This window comes from Mus caroli, unplaced genomic scaffold, assembly GCF_978045245.1.
Source record: "Mus caroli unplaced genomic scaffold, Mus_caroli_1 scaffold_13, whole genome shotgun sequence".
NCBI lineage: Eukaryota > Metazoa > Chordata > Mammalia > Rodentia > Muridae > Mus > Mus caroli.
In genome coordinates, this window is record NW_028227268.1 from 88752806 (window position 1) to 88772950 (window position 20145).

The 20145-nt window shown below is 43.2% G+C and overlaps 1 protein-coding gene across 1 annotated transcript in view; it reads left to right on the forward strand.

The window, feature by feature from the left end:
- Dock2 (dedicator of cytokinesis 2) overlaps window positions 1–20145 on the forward strand; it is a 444551-nt gene that overhangs the window by 154168 nt on the left and 270238 nt on the right. The window contains exons 23-25 of the mRNA XM_021175778.3: window positions 2489–2597; window positions 13415–13485; window positions 15518–15624. Of these exons, the coding sequence (XP_021031437.1) occupies window positions 2489–2597; window positions 13415–13485; window positions 15518–15624 (287 nt within the window). The remainder of the gene's footprint in view (window positions 1–2488; window positions 2598–13414; window positions 13486–15517; window positions 15625–20145) is intronic.

Genomic DNA, 20145 nt, shown 5'->3' on the forward strand with positions numbered 1-20145 from the left:
ATTTTCTTTTTCAACTGAGGATGCTGGGAACTGAACCCAAGACCTCTGCAAGAGCAGCAAGTGCTCTTAACCACCGAGTTGTCTCTCCAGCCCCAACACAACCTATTATAATTTTTTCCTTAATAAAAATGCCAAAACCCACAGGCAGGAGAAGGGAATTCTATGTGACCACTCAGTTACTGGGGTGTGTGTGTGTGAGGAGGTGGGCAGGTCATTCTGCAGAAAAATGTGGCTAGAAACCATCTTTGTGAGTGGAGCAGGCAGGTTCATGAAGATGACCTGCTCAGAGCCACTTCCATCACATATACAGATACAGGGGAGGATGCCTAATAGAGAGAAGACATCTGTGCAGATATGCTGGGCAGCCAAGACAGTCGGTTAAATGAGGCTGAAAGAGAGTGAACAAAGTCAGTACTACAGACCAGAAAGAGCCAGGGTGACGTAGTTTATTGATGATGTCCAGGCATCTATGGGCAATGGAAAGAATAAGAGATGAGCTAGCAGGGAAGGAAGTAAGGATGCGAGACAGAGAGACAGGACACAAAGAGAGCCATGGCCTTAGAGAAAGGGGGCCAGAGGGAAAGAAAGGAGATAGGGGGATAGAGACAGAGGCAGTAATAGATAGGACGTGCACGCACACACACACACACACACACACACACACACACACACGAGAGAGAGAGAGAGAGAGAGAGAGAGAGAGAGAGACAGAGAGAGAGAGAGAAGAGAGAGAAGAGAGAGACATGCAGAGAGAAAGAGACAGAGAGTCAGAGAGACAGAGACAGACATGCAGACAGAGACTGACAGAGACAGAGAGAGAAACAGAGACAGAGAGACAGAGATAGACATACACACAAAGAGATAGAGAGAGAGAGTCTAGCTGAAGGAGGCAAGCTGAGTCACAAAAGGTAGACAGACAGACAGAGACACACAGAGACAGAGAGATAGACACACACATGAGACAGAGAGACAGAGATAGAGAGACAGACAGAGAGACACAGAGATAGACACAGAGAGAGAGAGAGATTTAGAGAGAGTCTAGCTAAAGGAGGCAAGCTGAGACACAGAAAGGTAGACAGACACACTCACACAGAGGGAGAGACAGAGACAGAGACGGAGACTGAGACGGAGAGGGAGAATTTAGCTGAAGAAGGCAAGCTGAGACACAGAAAGGTAGACAGACACACTCACACAGAGGGAGAGACAGAGACAGAGACGGAGACTGAGACGGAGAGGGAGAATTTAGCTGAAGAAGGCAAGCTGAGACACAGAGAGGTAGGAAGAAGCAGGTGAGGGGCAGGTAGAGATTTCACAGAGACAGTAGTGAAGTGGCTCTGATTGGTTAGCCTGTTAGGCAAAGGGAGCAAACAACCCCTTTAAGTGTGTCAGAGCTTTATCTCAAGAAAGCACCTTTAGCAGAACAGGCTCAGACTGGTTCCTGACCTGTGGGCTGTGACAGGAGAGGTGCTCTTTATCTGGGCTGAGGACAAGAGTGTTCCTGTGTGCACATCACACTGGATGCCACAGATTAGGCTGTGGATATTTCATGCTTGTTGATAAAAAGCTTGTTTGGAGAAGCCATGGGCTGAGCGAGGCTCCTAGGCTGGGGGAAGGGGCTCAGATTCGGTGAGGAAGTTAGCTTCCAGGCAGCAGCCCACATCTGTATTAGGAAAGGACCTGAGTCTCTGGAAGCACAAACACCACCTTGTTCACAATAGCTGATCTTGGTCAAAGTAAGGAGGTTCTGTTTTGTAAATTACACATTTCCGTTATGTCAACACTAGGTTTTACATTGATAACATCAGGTCTTTATAATCAGAGGAAGACAATTTTGAAGTACATAATAAGGGGGTAGAATTGAGGGGACAGGCGAGCTTTTGTCCCTGACCCTAGAACTGGCTGTAGGAATTCAAATGATCAGCAGGTGGTGGCTGAGTAGAAGGGACAGCGTACTTGAAAATATTTCTCCTTGGGGTTTCCAGGAGACTTTCAATATCCAAGGTCCACAGCTCAGATAACATTCCTTTCTTTGTGGTTCTCCAAGGTAAAAGAAAAAAGGTAGAAGAAGGGCAGGTTTTTTTTTTTTTTAAATTTTTATTTATTATTATAGATAAGTACACTGTTGCTATCTTCAGACACACCAGAAGAGGGTGTCAGATCTCATTACAGATGGTTGTGAGCCACCATGTGGTTGCTGGGATTTGAACTCAGGACCTTCAGAAGAGCAGTCAGTGTTCTTACCCGCTGAGCCATCTCACCAGCCTGAAGGGCAGGTTTCTAATGCTCTGTGAGTCTGAAGGTGTCTGTCTGTTCAATGCACAACACCAAGGTTCCTCTCAGATAGCTATAATACCTGCTCCTCCCTCTCCCCAGCAAGCCGGTACCTCCTACCTTTTGTTTACATCAGAAAGGGAGGTTTTGGTTAGCCTGCCCCTTTCAAGATGTCCTGCTAGCTGGCTTGAGAAATGACCCAGATGTCTTCTCACAGGCTTTACGAAGGCAAAGAACAGATGGAGTTTGAAGAATCCATGAGACGGCTCTTCGAATCTATCAACAACCTGATGAAAAGTCAGTACAAGACCACCATCTTACTGCAGGTTGGTTCATGCTACAAGGTTCCTCTGTGCGTGCCCCTGGCCACCCAATACCGACATCGTGCCCTGCCCACTGAACTGCTCACTTTTGTCTGATGTCAGTTAAAAGCCTGAGCTGGCAACCTGCTTTGAGAATCATGAAGACCAAGGGCTCCACTGGTGGGAGGGAACTTATTTATCATTTGTTTCACTTGGATGTCCCAGTAGCTCCCTTTGGAATAACTCTGAAGCTTGTCTTCTCTAGATAGAAAGAAGCTAAACATGGCTACTTCTAATGCTGAGACAAAGAGCTGATGGTCTTCTCCATCAAGGCTCTGATACCCTGCTTTTAGTTCGCAACACCATCAATTCAAGTATCAACTGGGGATTTAAGAGTCTCCTTACTGGTTAAAACAGAGGATGTATCATCTAACTGTGGTTCCAAACCTGCAGACATCTTAAAGGCTTTCCCAGTATTGTGGAGGGAAAACAGCAACCTGTGAGAGAGAGAGTTTCATAGCATTAACTCCCAAGTACTGGCTAGGGTGGAGGTCATCTTGAGGCCTTCTCAATAGACAAAACCCAAACATGTTTATCTGGGCCAATGATTTCTTTTCAAAAATTTATTTTTCAATTCATTTTATTTATTATATTTATTTTAATCAATAATTTAATGCAGATGGCTTCTTTTTTTTAAAACACACACACACAGTTTTAGTTGCTAATTTAAACAGCCACACTGCCTGCCCTTACACCCAGGATTGCCAAGCCTCTGGTTAGAATCAGTGGGAAAGAGACATTCAGGGAGAAAGGAGGTGGAGAGGCAGAGGAACTAGCATCTGACCAGGGGGTGTTTACTGTTGATGCCTTGGGTAACAATGATGCATATTAGATCTTTAGTAAATTCAGATGTCTAGTTACCATCAGTGGGTTTTGGTACAGAGAGTGGCTAGGATAATGGGGTGAGGTGGGGTGGCATGGGGGTAGAAAACTCCCCCAAAGATTTTAACACAAAGCAGAGTTTGGTAATCAGTGCATTGGTTTCTTTTTGTTTAGTGAATATTGAGAACCTGTGGATATTAGAGAGGTCTCTGAGTTGTGTGTCCTTATATCCATAGCACCTAGGGGAGCCCCGGTATTAGCCCCTAATAAAATCTGGGAATGAATGAATGAATGAATGAATGCACAACATTGATGTGGAAGCTGAAGTGAAGCCAACTCATGTGCCTTTCCCAAATCTTCATTGCTGGAAGCTTCATGTGGGAAAATGGGGACTCAGATTCTCCTGCCCAGCTCTGAAAAACAGGCTCCAACAGTTGCTTTCCACAGTGTTGGACACCGTTCATTCGTCCATGGATATAGAAGTCCTTGGGATTAGTTAGGACCACCAGCTTCACAGTTTTAAAATCCCTTCCCATTTTGCCAGTTTTAAAACATATACTTCCAATATTCCCTTTGCTGTTTAAAAGAAAAGAATAGTTTCTATATTCCTAGAAACCTCACTATAATGAAATGGGTAACCAGGGAAAGGGTAGCCTGAAATTTGGCAGGGCTTGAACTTGTCTCCCACCCTGGCCTGTATCACGTAGAATCTGCACAGCAATAGGAGCAAAAGAAGGGGCAGGATACCCAATGAGAGCTAAGGGTGGCCAGTTATCATGAGCATCTCCAGGGAAGATGCTGGGGAACAAAATCAGAGATGATGAGCAAACAGAGAATGCCATTTGGAGAATGGTAGAATGGGGCAGAAGTGGCCCAAAGAGGTAAAGGAGCCTTTGAAGGAGGAGGGAGGGAGGGAGGAAGGGAGGGAGACTGCCCCATACAGAGAGGGGGGGCATCCTAGAGATATTTTGTAGAGTTTTTACACCTGGCTCCTTGTGATGAACTGCAGCTATCTTGTAAGAGAAGAAAAGAAAAGGTGAGTGAAGGGAGTAGGGAGAGAAGGAAGAGGAAAGAAATGATTCTCACAGTCAAGGAGCAGAGAGGGCTGAGTGAGCACCTTCCTGGCAGGAACCTGGGTTCAGAATGTTCTTTACGAACTTTACGACCTTATTATGTTGAACATGCAGCATCTCTGCCCCTCTGTTTTTTCATATGTAAAACTTTACTGTTTGATGAGGTTGCAACACTGTCTGCAAAAGAACAGATTATAAAATGCTACACAACGGCAGAAAGCTAATGTGATTGTTACGGTTTGTGCATAAGTCATTTTAGTCCAGTTCTTATTGTCTGGGAAGACTGAGAAAGGCCCACTTTCCCAGATCACACTGTTTCTTCTCAAGGCTTCCACCTCTGAGCCATGCAAAGGGGCTTTATCTCATTTTAGAATTTGCTCCAAGGGCCAAATTTAGCTTTGGGGATTTGCATAATGTCAAAGGTACTTCCCGCCTATTTATATGGTTTCTGAAAAGTTATCAGGAGGGATTTAAGAGTCATCTCCAATATCAAGAGCAGTACCTTGGAAGAGAATGTAAGTCCATTTTACGGTGTGAGGACTGGGCTAAACATAGGAGGGAGGTCAAGTTTATGCTGGCAAATCCTACACAAGGAATCATCTATCTATCTATAGCCTATGGCCTTCAAAGTGGGAGGGAGAGCTGTGACTAACACTGAGAAGCCCCAGTCCTCTATGCATAGGCATATAACCCTTAGCGCTTAGCATATCACCTCATTCTCTAGGCCTTGGATCTTTTTCCTTTTGTTAAAAAAAATGTCAAGTTGTAAGGATACTTTGTAGGGTTAAAAGAAGTAATCTGTGGAAAATGTGAAACATGGGTCTGTTATGTCACTTAGCTTAAATAATTGTTAGTCATTGTGCTGGATAGTTTTGGTCAACTTGACATAGAGTTATCTAGGAAGAGAATCTCAATTGAGAAATGGCTTCTATCTTGTTGGCCCCATAGGAAAGTTTGTGTCAGAGAATATTCACAGTTGACATTCCTAGTTCAAACTGAACACTTCCAGCTACATAGACACTCATAGCAGGAGCCCCCAGTCTCGACTGCTTTAGTTATAAGTGATGTGGGTCTGGTTCAAATCTTGCCTTTGTCCATTATGACTTATGGACCTAAGCAAGTTATTCTCTATTCCTAAAGCTCACCTGGCTCTGTGTGGTATTTTCAGTGGTTTTCTTTATCCTTTGTTGACATCGCAGCAACTCATTCAAAACCATGAAGTTAATTTAAGGCCAGTTGTTCGGAGTAGAGAAACCCAATGCAAAAGCCTTCCATGGATCGAGTCCCTAAGCTACATTCCCAGAATAGAGCTGGGCCCTTCACATACAGTGTTCCTAACCTAACCAGAAATCTGCAGGGATCCAGAGTTCCCAGTGTTCATAGAAGCTGATAAATTAATAATCTCATTCCAAATTACACTCATCCAAAGAGAAGGAGCTAGAATTTGAAGTCATAAACACTCCTGAGTCCATAGTCGATATTCTTATCTATATCACAGGAATGATTTGGGCCAAACGCTTCCAAGTATTTTCAGTAACAGGCCACATGTTAAAGAGTGTCTGTGCACAAGCTGTGTCTCAAGGGTTGATGAAAGTGAGGGGAGTTGACAGGCTCAGCAGTACACACTCATGATCTGGATGTAGCTGCACCATGAGTTAAGGGACTCTGGTCACAAATTGCCACCTTTGCAAAATCCATGATATTGCATAATGCCCATTTTGATGGTCTCGGTAGAACTAAATGAATAGATGCATTAAATGCCTTGCTGTCTAGCATGCTCTCTGACATTCAAGCTGACAGCTGTTGGAGTGTCCAGGAGGGCAGGGACATTCTGGCAACAGTCAATGTTCAAACACCTTTTGGTGGGATGAATGAAAGCGTTGGCTTGTGTCTTGTTCCTATTGTGTTTGGGTTTGTTTCTTTTGTGTTTTATCATTGATTACATGTCATGCTCTTGAGTAAAAACCTTACAGATATTGTTAGCTCCTTTGGTCTTTGTAGCAACACCTTGTGATACAAACACTCTATCGCAGCTTTTAAGATGAGCAAAAGAAGACTCACAGGGGTTGAGTAACTTAACCACAGCTATGAACATTGCAGAAGAGCTGAGTGCCATCAATACTACCACCAACAGTGGTGTAGAATAGCGCCACTGAAGATCCAAATCTTTATGGCAAAAGGCAAAGGAAAGCTACACAAGAGAAAGATGGACAGATGTCCACATGAAGGCAACAAGCTTTAGAACAACTCTGCTTTCCCTTTCAAACTGGTGGAAAATGTCCAAATGTCCAAACTAACAGGAAAATAAATAAATAGTTTATTCCCAAGAAGTGGCTCACAGATTACAACATGTATTCAGGGCAGAGAAATGATACTCTGTACTAACAGCAAAAAGGGGGGGGGGCAGGATTTGGGGATGGCTCAGTGGTTAAGAGCACTTGCTAGTCTTCAAGAGGACCCAGGTTCAATTCCCAGCACCCACATGGCAGCTCACAACTGTCTATAACTCTAGTTCCAGGGGATTAGACACCCTCACACAGACAGATATACATGCAGCTGGAACACCAATGCACACAAAGTAAGAATAAATACAATTAAAAAGCGATGGGAATTCTCTTCCAGATCTTCAGGCAATTAGTGATTGTTTAATGTTGTCCTATTTCTCAACTGTATCTTCCATACGTGGGGTAATGTTTGGGAATTACAGATTCCATGGCAGGCAGTTATGAAAATTTGTGTCAACCAAAAAGCTATAGAAATACTAATAGTTCAGGTTTTTGTTCTGTTTTTTTTTGTTTTTTGTTTTTAATGCAGTCTTCAACACTAAATGGTTAGGCAACTGTATTCTTTTCAGTTTGCTGGTTAGAAAAATAGGAGCCCATCAATAAGACTCCCAACTTCCTTTGAACTTGAGGGCAGATGGCCTGCCTTTTCATGCTGCTACTGTGGGTTGCTTCTACTTGTCCTCATCTCTGCTCTCCAAGCCAAGGATCCAATCCTTGGCCATGACCCTGTTAGGCAAAGGTTCTATTGCTGAGCTCCATCACTAGCCTGCATTCTGCTGCTTTAAGTCCTATTGCTTCCTGCCAACCTTTGGGGGTCAACAGGATGCCGAATTCCCAAACAGAAAAGACATGTTTAAGAGTACTCCAGTTCTCTTCTCAGTGCCTAAACCAAGATGTACATACTGTTAAATGAAAGGATACTGTTGTTTGGTGATGATTTGGTGGTAGCCAGGAACCTCAGCTCTAATTGTATGCAGCCTGGATTCACACCCAAGGACTCAATCAGTGAGCAAACCTGGAGACAGCAGAGTATCTGCTCTTTTCCAGGACTGTTCAGTATCTCTAAGGGAAGAGTGCTGTGGTGTTTTCTGTTTCCATGTACCTTGACCATCTGTCTTCTGGCTAAAATTAAATGGTTTGAAACTTGGCAGGGAGAGACTAGTGTTTACTCTGGGACCAGAAAGATGTCAGGCTTTGTTTTGTAACTGTGAATCCCTCCTACACAGGTCTGTTTGGAAGTGTTTGTGTCTGTTGGTAGCAATGCTGGCCCCTGGTGGGCGTAAGATTAATGTATACCTGGACACACTTAGCATGCAAGTATCTCACAGTTTAGAGATCAATTGTTTAGTATTTCCACTGTTTGCTCCCAGGCTAAGGTGGTCAGATCTAGGTCATATCTATCTAGAGCAGTGGTTCTTAACTTTCCTAATGCTATGACCCTTTAATACAATTACTCATGATGTGGTGACCCCCAACCATAAAATCATTTTGTTGCTACTTCGTTGAGGTAATTTTACCATTATTATGAATCTTATTATAAGTATCCATGTTTTCTGATAGTCTAGGCAACTCCTGTGAGAGGGTTATTTGACCCCTGAAAGGGATGTGATCCACGGATAGAGAACCAATGATCTAGACAGATCTGATTTCCGGTGTCTTCCTATGCTTTCCATCTGGGACAGACATACATTGTGTTGGGGTTGGGTCTCTTCTCAAGGGTTATATCTGGATTTTGAGGAAGGAAGGAAATTCAGTTGATGTTATGAGATGGTTTATTAGTCTGGTAAGTTTTCCTGATGGCCATTCTTTTAATAAGTGCTGAGGAGGGTCCTTTGCTTTAGGAATGTCAGTAAAGCCACACTTCTGTTCAAAAACTGAAAAGGAAAAAATAGAGGGATGGTTTTAATCCATTTCTTTCCCAAATCAGCCTTCTGTCTCCTACAAAAATGGCCTACTTTTGAAGACAGAATGTCTTTCCTTCAGCATGAAGGGCAGTAGGAAAGCATGATGGTTAAGAGTCAGCTGAGCCATCTGGGACACATCCTGCCTTGTTACTATATGGCTTCTAGCAAATTATTTAACATCTATGTACTACAGTTACCTCACTTGAAATTGTGGTGACAGTGTCTACTCAGAATAGTTGTAAAAATTAAATGAGCACTTGCATGTAAGGTATTTGGTGCCTAGGAGCTTTCCAGTACTGATTCCTACCTGGAAACCCTATGAATAATAGTCTTATTATACAAATATATAGGAACTGTATCTCTCTCTCTCTCTCTCTGTGTGTGTGTGTGTACACATACATACATACATGTGGGTGTATTTAAAATAATGCTACAAAATAGGAACACTATGGAATGGAATTAAAAGTCTACACTTTCACTTGATGTGTAACAGTAGGAATGTGGGAAGTAGCAGTAAGAGTTACAGTTGATCTTTACTGTCCGTGGATCACTTACACATCTACAAAGCCTGTCTGGTTCCAGTTTCCAGGCCTCAGACAAATATCAAGTAGAGGCCTCCGGTAAGTTAGGTGACTGACCTCTTTCTTCCTAGGAATAGTTTGGTAACACTTGCCATCAGCAGCTCAGAAATTCCAAGGGAAGGCCATAGACAGTCTTCTGACCAGTGCTAGGTTGGACAGTACTCTTGGCCAATCTTTCAAGTAGGCTTTCCCCACTCAACAAGAGAACTACAGGCTTGCCATTGCTTAGTTGTGATGACTGGATCAGATGAACTTGCCCACCTTCCTGTGGGTCAAAGGCAGCAGCTACACAGCCTGTTTGAATTATTATCAACCTAGAGCTGGAGACTCAGAAGGTGAAGACTTTCAGCTAAACTTTTCCAGCTCCTTAGAGAGCTCCTATGTATAGATGTTTGGGTCTGTGTCTGCTCCTGGAGATGTAGACACTGTTGAATGACTTTATACCTCCAAAGTGAGGCTCAGCTCCCAAAAGCCAGAATTCTTCAGTAGATACATTCTGGCGTTCCTCAACTTGCTGAGAGCAAGTTATCTTATCTTAATTATGTTAAGTCATAATGTACTGCATCCAGGCACTAGAGAATGAGGGCAATATATGGGAGGTATGATGTGGGGAGATCTGGTCTACCTTAGTGGGGCTGATAGGCTGAACATCATAATGATAAACTTTTGTGACATCATTCTTCTTTATCCAACCTAATGAGCTAAGGCTTCGGCATGTGAAGTGGACCCAGTCTTGTGCAGGGACCAGATGGGGAGTTGTGATCCATAGCCAGGTCTCTGTGAGGCCTATGTTCTAATAGTGAACAAAGAACCTCTTTTCTATGAGTGCTTAGACAAGTATTTCTTGGGTTATACCCACAGTTTGAGGGCCTCTTTGGATTTGAGAGAGTGTGACCCACAGATGTGTTTCCTTTTGCTAATACAGTGTCATAAAGACTAAGTAAAGAATGATTCATCACTTCCAACCCACTCAACCCTATCACCCCTTCCTCTTATGTGTTGGGTCCTGAGGACATCTAATTTTCTTACACCTGGTTGGTGCATCCTGATCAAGATGGTCCTTGCCTGACTAGGTTGTGATGTCCTGTGTTCTTATAACTGCCTCATAACTGAATGTCACGATGATTCATAGTATTTACAACCTAGACTTCTCTTCAATAGAAAAAAAAAACAACAAAAATATCCATGGTTTATATTTGTCTTAACCACTATTTCTTGAAATTGGTCACAAACCTCCCTTTTATCTATAGAAAACTTCACACCATCATGTGGGTCATGAATGCCTGTTAAGCCCTAGTTTAAAACATTGGCTGTTTCCTCTTATGATCTAGAGTTGAAAAAAAGGAATGAACTCTAGACCTCATATTCAGTAAATATAAAGAAAAGGGTCTGACATGTTTGACAGCATACAAATTTAGAATATCTCTGTGCAATAAAAGATACGATAAGCAAAGCTAAAACATAATCTCAGACAACAGGAAAAGCAACAGGAAACTCCTGTAAAATGTGTTACTGTAAGAAGACTGATGTTGATGTGTAGAGAATTCTGCAATTGAGCAAGGAAAAAAATCAACTGAAAGGATGGGAGAAAAGATATGAATGAGCAAGTTAGTAAATACAGATATTTATTAAGTGTAGAGAAAATGGCTGACAGAGCTAGCAACCAAAGACTTTCAGAATTACAGTAGCAAGTTGTTTATCACACTGACAAAAATTAAAAAGGTTGCATATTCAATGTGAGCAAGGACTTGGGGAAGTTGAAATGCAGTGGAGAGGAATTGCTTGCTGCCTCTTTCAAGATCATTTGGTGAGAACTAAAATGTATATGTATCTTGATGCACTAATTTGTCTGCAAGCAATCTGTTCTATAGGGATCCTTACAGAGTTGTGTATGTATTTTCAAATATGAACTGTCTCCCAAATGTGTTTTTTATAATTAGGAAAGTGGAAATAGCCTAGGATCCAAGAGCAGGGCAAGGTAAAGGAGGTATAGTGGACCCATTGGGCATTGCTGCTTGGGGGTCAAAATTAACAGCGTGTGTTCCAGGGGAGAGTATGCTAAGGATCTAGTGGAAAAACTTAACTGCAAAACCAACTTCAATTGAATATATATACACATGTGTGTACAAAGATTACACACATGTCCATGTACATACATGTCTAAGTAGTGCAAAAGAAAACTCATATGACTTTAACAATATATTTTTTTTCTGGGGCGTAGAGACTGAAGCTGAGATAAGGATATAGGACTTGAGGGGCAGTCTTTACCCTTATTTTGTGCGATTTGAAAAAATGAAGGATTGGAGAAGGGCTGTTGTGTGAGTAAGGTGGCTGTTTAGGGGGTCTCAGGTGTGGCTCAGAGAGAAGCTCCCCAAATCTATACTCTGACTCCACAGTTACAGACTCTGCAATATGCAGTAGGTTACTGAATCCTGATACAACTGGGCATCCCTGTCTTTGAAAATCCCATAACCCCCTCAGGGCAGTGATAAAGAAGATAAGATATTTATAGTGTTGGTACAGCATCAACTCCATTATTAATTCTCAGAGAAAAGCCAGTCACTATTTAAGAAGCTCATTTATATACAGCTAGGATGAGATATTGTGTGTGTGTGTGTGTGTGTGTGCGTGTGCGTGTGCATGTGTGTGTGTGTATGCACCGTGGCACAAGCGCTGGATATCAGAGAACAACTTGTGGGAGTCAGTTCCCTCCTCTCACTCTGTACATCTGAGGGATGGAACTCAGCCAACAGGCATGGTGGTATATCTGCCCAACCATTTCTCCCGCTCACAAGATATTCTTGGAGAAATTAATCTTCACCATGTTTATTCTAGACTGATTGCTCAAGGATGATACATATTAACATCACGAATTGCATGGAGAAAATAAGATGGAGACACACACTTCTATTAGACCTTTAGTCATTAGATTCCCTCCGTGTGACTTATAGCTCCTGCCGAAATTGTTGCTTGCTTGCCGATAAGCAAACTGTATCCTGTCCAGGGGCATGGGGAGTAGTTCACCCCTCTGACTGCTCAGTTTTCTTAGCCTGGTCACTGGGACAAAGCATACTGATATTGACGGGTGTACTGTTTTCTGTCCTCTATAGTGGCTGCAGAGAGAAAATGTAAATAATTCATTTCAAATCATCCTAGCCACCACCAAACCAATTCAAGCTTAGCACCTAGTGAGGTGTTTGTTAGTTTGTGTTTGTGTGTGTGTGTATGATGATATTTTTGTCTAAAGCCACATGGCTAAGAAGGCATGGAATCTGAACGTAACCACAGAGCCAAGGTGCTTTCAACATTTAACCTTTTTGAAAATAGGAGTTGTGATTTGCCTCTGTGTGTGTGTGTGTATACATGCCCAACAGGATTTGTGGAGTCCAGGTATTGACATCAGTTATTTCCTCTTTCATTCTTGTTTTTGAGACCAGGTTTATTCCAGTTAGCTTTAAGCGTGGACTTGACATCTGAGAAAGCAAGTCTTAACTAAGGAACGCCCCAGATCACATTGGCCCGTGGGCAGGTCTGTCGGCGTTGTCTGGGTAATTGATCTAGGAGAGCCTGGCCTACTAAAGGTAGTACCATTATGTGGGCGGGTGGTCCTGTGTAAGAAAGCTAGCTAATTGTGAGTCTGGGCTGAGCCAATAAGTAGCATTTATCCATGACTTCTGTTTCATGTTCCTGCTTGAGTCCCTACCTTGACATTCAATAATACATTGCAACTTGTAAGGTGAAATAAACCCTTTAAGTCATTTTTGGTTTGTGTTTTATTGCTAGAACAGAGTGTGTCAATGCTTGCCAATAGGTTAGATGGTGAGAATCTGAAATCTCTTTGTTTCCATATTCTTGTAACTAGGGTAGGTATGTGCTGCCTCGCCTGACTTTCACAGGGGTGTTGGGGACCTGAATTCATATCTTTAGATTTGTGTAGCAGGTTGTTTACTGGCTGAGCCAGCTGTGTTTCAGTCGCCTGGGAGCCTTGAGTGACCACAGCACTGTCTAAGATGCAGGGCCATTCTCTGATCGGCATCATCATGTCACAGAGTGTCTGTCTCACCACCAGCACAGAGGATGCGAGCACCACACATGTTTATTTCATGTTCCCTGCAGGTGGCGGCTTTGAAATACATCCCTTCAGTCCTTCACGATGTGGAAACAGTCTTTGATGCCAAGTTGCTCAGGTGAGAGCTTGTGATGTTCTCTCTCCCAGCTCCCCCGTCACACCAGGGGTTGGAAGGAAAAGCAGGGGCCTCCTGGGGGGTTCCATACAAACTCTCAGCTTCAGGTCAGAGAGGGAACACAGCAGGAGCCTTGCTCAAGGTCCTTAGGATGAGAGCTTTTGGTTGCATTGTGCCGGGCTTCCATGATAACCCATATGTCATGAAAGCATCCTCATCGGTCTCTGAAGATGCTGAGTGTGAGTTGTGGATGCAGGTTTGTCTGACGCAGAACATGGTGTTTGGTTTAGGTCCCAACATTTGCTTGGGAAATCCCATAGCTGAAAACTGGAAAGAGATCATGAAGTCTGGCTTCGTTTTGCTTTCTCTTTTTTGGCTCCAGTCATGTCATGGATGAAGAAATGATTTTAATTAGATCATATCGTGGGAATGGGCATCTGAGTCTGGCCCATACCTGTCACTTTCCCTTCAATCCAGTAATGTTTCCAGATAGCATAAAACAGGATTTTTAAAAAAGAACTTTTTACCTGGAAACACATTTAGATTTAGAAGCACTCGTGCAAGTTCCTCTGCACTTACAGCCATGACCGTAACAAATGTTTGACAGTGAGGCATCACCACAGTTGCTGTTCTTTGAACTTAATTCAGGCTTTGGATGGGGCAGCACCAGTAGGTTTTGTTTGTTTGTTTACTTGCTTGCTTGTTTTTGTTTGTTGGTTTTTTGATTTGTTTTTTAATCACCTTTTCCTTCTCCCTTTCTATGCAATGTACTTACCCCTCATTCATTAGACTTCTCGTGTTACCCATTCAAGAAAACTACCCCTGTCTATAGGAAATCAATTCCTCCCACCCCTACATTCTTCTTGTACCCCTTTGCCATTATTGGTTCCAACTCTTATGCCCACTGCATTTGATTTCATTTGATTGGTGTTATATATTGACCTTCATTAGACTGTGTCAGGCCAACATCTCACCGAGTCTGGCTCCTTTTCTTCCCACTCATCTCCATATTGCCCATTGCAAACCACGTAAATGTTTATTTACTGGGGCGGATCTCTATGATGAGCTGACAGGGACCATAGCAGGAGAAGGAGTGCTAAGTCTTTATCCAACTCTCCTTTCTGATATCCCACACTCGTTCCAGCCACACAACTTTTCTGTAGCCTTCTGAACAATTCCGAGGACTCCATTTTGACCTCAAGACTTACTCTAAAGGATTAACAGATTCAAGATATTTTAAGATTTGTTTATTTATTTTATATATGTGAGTATACTGTAGCTGTCTTCAGACACACCAGAAGAGGCCATTGGATGGAGCCCATTACAGATGGTTGTGAGCCACCCTGAGGTTGCTGGGAATTGAACTCAGGACCTAGGGAAGAACAATCAATGCTCTTAACCACTGAGCCATCTCTCCAGCCACAAGACACTTTAAAATAAAATGATTTAATAATGTACCTTAGTAGCCAATTGGCTAAAACTGACACAGTAGTAAAATCAGAACCTGGTTTGCAATGCTTTTGTCTTTGCTGTCTTACCTGCATGACCTTGGAAAAGTTAGTTAATCTTTCTAACCTTAGTTTCCCATACTTGTCAGACTGATATAATGTTCTCACCAGTAATCTTAGCACTTCGACCAAAATACAGGAATCATGGGTTCAAGATCAGCCTATACTGCATGAAGAGAGCCTGCCTCAACACCCCCAAGTAATAAACAGCTAAAATATAAAGATTGAAATACCTTTTTTCCAAACATCATAGTGTTAGGTTTATGACACAAAGAATGGGTAAAGCACATGTGCTCAGGGTTATTGGTATTTTCAGATTTTCACATCTGAATGCTACTACTATTCAATGCTAACACCGGCATGTTCATTGAAGGTTCACTGTTTACCTGCTGCTCTACAAGGAAGACACAGTGGTCGTAATGCTGTCCCTAGAGCACTAACAGTCCAGGTTGGATCCTCAGTGCCATGAGGTCTAACCTTGGGTCTTGGGTCTAACCTCTACCAACTCCTATTTTTCTTATCTTCAGCCAGCTCCTGTATGAGTTCTACACCTGCATCCCTCCCGTGAAGCTGCAGAAGCAGAAGGTTCAGTCCATGAATGAGATCGTGCAGAGCAACCTCTTCAAAAAGCAAGGTGAGCATGGTCGTTCCTGCTGGGTGGGTCCCCTCTGCGAGGCTAGAGCCAGAGGGCAGACCTGCTCAGCACTGTAGTGTGAGGCTAGAGCCAGAGGGCAGACCTGCTCAGCACTGTAGTGCCTTTCTGCTGGCAGTGTTCTTCCTCCCTAGGTATCAAAAGCAGTGAACAATGTAGGCATTAGAATCTGCATTGATTTTTAAGAAAGCTTAAGCTGCGTTGTTCAGTTTTCTCGAGACAGTTTAATGGGTGGAGAGGTTTGGCATCATTTGCTGAGTGCCAGCTTTCCCTGTATCATCTGTTACTGCTGTCTTTTACTTAGAGGGAGGTGGGTAAAGTTTCTTTAAATAGCAGGAACCTTTAGCTGAGCAGTTCTTGAGTGTGTCAGAATAAACTGGAGAGCTTGTTGAAATGCAAATTTCTGGGCCCATCTCAGTGAATCTGATTAAGTAGGAATTAGTAGCATTTTCGAGCCTTTAGAGGAAGTGCGAATTATTCTTGAATAGGTAATATACCGACCCAACCAAACACAAAGTATGAAAGGTGCCACAGGAAGGTCCTTCAGACGCTGGACAGTTCCTTCTCCGAGGAGGTACTTTAGCTTCCAGCTTCTTGCATTTGCTCCTTGAAAGTAGAATAGAATCCATCCATCTACAGGCATGCACTCTCTCTCCTCTTTACTACATCCCTTAAATGACTGAGTCTCATGTAACTACCTTTTGCCTTTTTTGTTTAATGATAATTTTGGGAGATAGAGGAACGGGAGAAGATTTGGGCAAGGTTTGGTTGGTGATCCTGTTCTTTAGTAGTCGCTGTGAAGAGACAGGGACTCCCTGTTTGCAGTCAGTGAACCAGGCAGTCCAAAGCCCTGGTTTGAGAAGACAGTGTGAGGCTTAGATGTTCACATTTGTCCTCCACATTCCCCCCAGCAGCTTTGCACTGTGGGATCACACTAAACCAATCATGCATTTGTTCCACGTAAACTCTTTGTTTATCTGGAAATTCTGCATCTCGTTACTCTTTCCATGAGAAAAACAAAAACAAAAAGAACTCAAAACATTTCAGAGGTCAGAGGCCAGCATTATTTTCTGTGCCCTCAGACTAGCCCTTTCTGCTTTTAAATTCCTCTATTTACACTAATGTCAATTCTAAAACCAGAAGCAAACTGTGAAAGAGACAAGAGGCCTTCATATACAGGGGATCAGCTGTTCTGTTACCCAACTGGAATTTATTCAAAGAGCAAAACTTGAATATTTATGCAAATTACCTCATAATCACAGAAATATTCAGGAACCACTTCACTGTAAAGATGATTACTCCCCCTCCCCCAATGCCTGGTTAACATGGTGCATGCCCAACTGCTATAGGAATCACCTGCTTGGAGTTCAGGAAAGATTAGGAGAAAGCATGTTCATGCCACTTCCTGACATTTAGACAGATGCGTGGTCACAGAGTGGACTAAGGGAGGTGAATTCTCATAGCTGTGTTTTTAAATGTCATTGGCTTTTCAAAGGGAGAAGCCTGTGTTTTCAAAAGCTCCAACTCCATATCCAAATCTGCTGCTTGCCCTCACTCGGAACGTTTTGAGATAGATCTAACCCTTCCTATGCTGGCAGCTCCAAGCAGGACTTTGGAGAGTGGAGAGAGCTTAGATGAAGACTGAGAAATATGGCGAGGATGGTACTAGCTGCATATAGCTGGCTCTGCACAGGCAGTAGAAATGAGGCTGCTTGGCTCTTCTGTGCTGCTCAAAGCCCCATTTCCTGGGCCAAGAGGAGGCCTCCAAGATTTCATAGAATCACAAGACAGACTGCTACCTATCCTGCTGTATGTCTAAGGTTTAGATTCAGTAGAAAGTACCCCCCATTAAAGCCAATTGACAAAAGGCCAACCCTGGAGTGGCACACAGCTACAAAAGAGATACAAAAGTATCTCTTTACCTTCAAAAACAAAGTGTCCTGTGGGGGAATCACTTTTCTAGTCTGCAAAGGAAGGCTTAGTCTTCCACCCTTGGCTCACAAATGAAGACAATGAGCTTTTACACCAAGCTTCCTGGTAATGTGTCTCACAGGATGCATTGGCTGAGTGAGCCCTCTTAACAAAAGAAGCGAGGAGGGAAGCTTCCCTCCTAAGCTTCTCATGTCCTCAAGTTCAAAGGGAATCAAGTCTGAATTCATGGGGACATCCTGGGGTCCGTTGCTCTTGGGTGAGTATCTCTCTTTCAACCCCTACATCAGATGAGTTTGATTTTCTGCCTGTAATGAGATTCCTGTTATTCACCCTGTGGAGTGTCCTGTGCCTCCGGGACATGATTTGCTTTGAGCTTCACTCATTTAACTGCCAGATGTGCAAAATTGCCGGGAGTATTGTCAATGGCATTAGCTTGGACCTGCAGTCTGGAACATTTGTATTGTATCATCACCTAGTCTAGGAGCTGGAAGACTTGTAAGCGCTGTGCTGAGCTTTTTGACATATTACTTTATTGGAACCTGGGGTGTAATGTTAGAATGTAGGATGGATAGTGCTGGCACATGGGTTACAGTCGACCATAGTTTTTATTCCTGGCTCAGTCTCTTGTCAGCTGTGTGACTATGGGTGATTTCCTTAAACCTCTCTGGTCCTCAGTAAGCTTAGCTATAAATTGGAAATGATAAAAAAAATAGTGCCTATCTCAAAAACGTGTAAGGTAATGACATGGGCAAGCTATTTAAAGGACTCCGGGCAAAGTTGGATTTGTGGGTAGTTTTCATTCTCCAGGCATCATTCGAACTTCTGCCCAGACTTTCAGATTTCTTGCAGGAAGGCTATCTTTTTGTGTTTGATACTTGCTAAGACTCCTGTGTCCCCCAAAACTCCCTCTTTCTCAAACACGGAAATTACTGAGTAGAAGCCCCAGATCTGTATGTTCTTCCCAATTTGGATTTGTATGTCTTTTCCCTCTATTTTTAAAAATTGTTTTCTTGGAGTATTTTTGTCAAAGGTCTGTTTACTATGCACATAGGAGGCAGGTCCAGCTTGGGCACGGAGTCTGAGTCCCCCCTTTTTTCCCCTCACATCATGTAACTACAAAGTTGCAGACAGTTGGTGGCTGTCCTCTCTGGTTTATCACAGAAAACTCATTTAAAACATATATCAATTGTACAAAGAAATAGGGCTCATTATGCCATTTTGCATGCCTGAATATAAGATACTTAGATCATATTCCAATGCCCCACTGCCCTCTCTTGTCTCTCATGCTTCCTTTAAAATACACAGGAGACCCCCTCCACTTTTTTCTATAAAGATCTTTAATCTCCATTGGCCTCAATTTACTTGACCCATGTGATTGAGCAACTCAATTCTAGTGGACTTCATCTTCTCACCTGTAAAGTAGGGCTGCTCTCCCAGGTCCTACAAAGTTGTCATACAGATTAGGTATCATCATGTGGCTTGTTACCCTGGGCATGGTAAAGTTGACCCACTCACTGTGTGTGACTGTCCCTCTGTTGGTGGTTTTACCACAGCAGGAGAACCCAAGATTCTGATCTGCACCTTCTTCAGCACAAGACCAGACTTGCCTGGAGTTGGGGAGGGAGGAGAACTTGCCAAATCCACCTGGACAGCTTGCAAGGGTCTATGGGAAAGCCAGCTGTCAGTACCTGTAGTGTGGCTCTGTCTATGTAGAACTAACCTCTCAGGCAGGCTGCCATCCAGCCAATCACATGCCCCATCTGGTCAGTGTAAGCTGCCTGACTATCCACGCTGCTCACTTCCAAAACAGAAGGGAGCAAGAGGGAGCAGATGGGTCAGAGGTTGGAAGCTCTTCTACAGTCTTGCTTTAGCGGTTGGGTCTCCTGGAGAGGCAGAAGGGAGAACAACACAAGATGCCTGTTGGCTATTGTGGAATAACTATCTTTGAGTCCTATCCCTGTCCTTTGCCAAGTGTCTAGGGCTGCCATGTTCTCAAGTGACACTGCACACTGGCCAGGGGACTGTTACAAGTACAGAGAAGAAGCAAGAGCTTTTGTGCCTAACACCATATGCACTTTCTAACCATCACACACACACTCACACACTCACACATACACACACACTCACACACACTCACACACATACATGCACTCTCACACACACGCATACACACACGCACACACACACATATACACACACATACACACACATACACACACTCACACACACATACACTCACAAACACTCTCACACACACATACAAACAGGTACACACACACATATACACACTCACACACACATACACACACACTCACACACACTCACACATACATACACTCTCACACACACTCACACACATACATACACTCTCACACACACGCATACACACACGCACACACACACACTCACACACACATACACACACACATACACACACATACACACACATACACTCACAAACACTCTCACACACACATACAAACACGTACACACACATATACACACTCACACACACATACACACACACTCACACACACTCACACATACATACACTCTCACACACACATACAC